General features: G+C 41.7%; 1 protein-coding gene across 1 annotated transcript in view; it reads right to left on the reverse strand.

Annotated features, from left to right (window-relative positions):
• The window catches only part of BCL2 (B-cell CLL/lymphoma 2), a gene marked incomplete at its 3' end in the record, with an annotated part of 5,517 nt that extends 5,423 nt beyond the window's left edge, over positions 1–94 (reverse strand). Inside the window, exon 1 of the mRNA XM_009574923.1 lies at positions 1–94. This exon is cut by the window's left edge and continues 332 nt beyond it. Within this exon, the coding sequence (XP_009573218.1) occupies positions 1–94 (94 nt within the window).
• Between the last annotated feature and the right edge of the window lie 513 nt (positions 95–607).

A 607-nucleotide genomic window follows, 5' to 3' on the forward strand; every position in this document is an offset into this window, starting at 1 on the left:
CAGCCCAGTCGTATCCCCTCTGCGAGAGTTTATAGTGGATGTACTTCAGCACTATCTCCCGGTTATCGTAGCCTCTTCTCCCCGGGTGAGCCATAATTCCCAAGAGGAAGCAGCAAGAGGAAGGGAGAGAGGAAGAAGAGGAGCAGGATGAACCCAAAAAAGTAAAGCAGCCAATAATAATAAAATTAATAACACCAAAAATTATAATCCAGTTACTGTATCGGGCACGCTTTCATTCATGGTGGTGTGGGGGAGTTCTCAGGGTCTCTGAGGTACTTTGTCTTCTCAGCGTTTCCTCCTCGGTTTGAGATGCACAGTATAAATAGGGATTAAAATGCTGTAAATACGTTACTTCCAGGTGCACATTTATTACTTATTATAAATTTACTTTAGAACCATTTCCTCCTCGGTGTTGAAATACATCTTAAAAAATATTATACCGATTCAAAATCAGGTGCAATTTCCCCTAGGTGCTGAACTACCACAGACACGAAGGAGCGGACGAACACACACCGTAAAAACTGCAATTCAATACGATTTGCTAAACAGCCTTGGATGAACGTTAATCCAATGCACTTTAAGCTAGAAACCTCAACACTGCTTTTTT

This window comes from Fulmarus glacialis, unplaced genomic scaffold (genome assembly GCF_000690835.1).
Source record: "Fulmarus glacialis isolate BGI_N327 unplaced genomic scaffold, ASM69083v1 scaffold36283, whole genome shotgun sequence".
NCBI lineage: Eukaryota > Metazoa > Chordata > Aves > Procellariiformes > Procellariidae > Fulmarus > Fulmarus glacialis.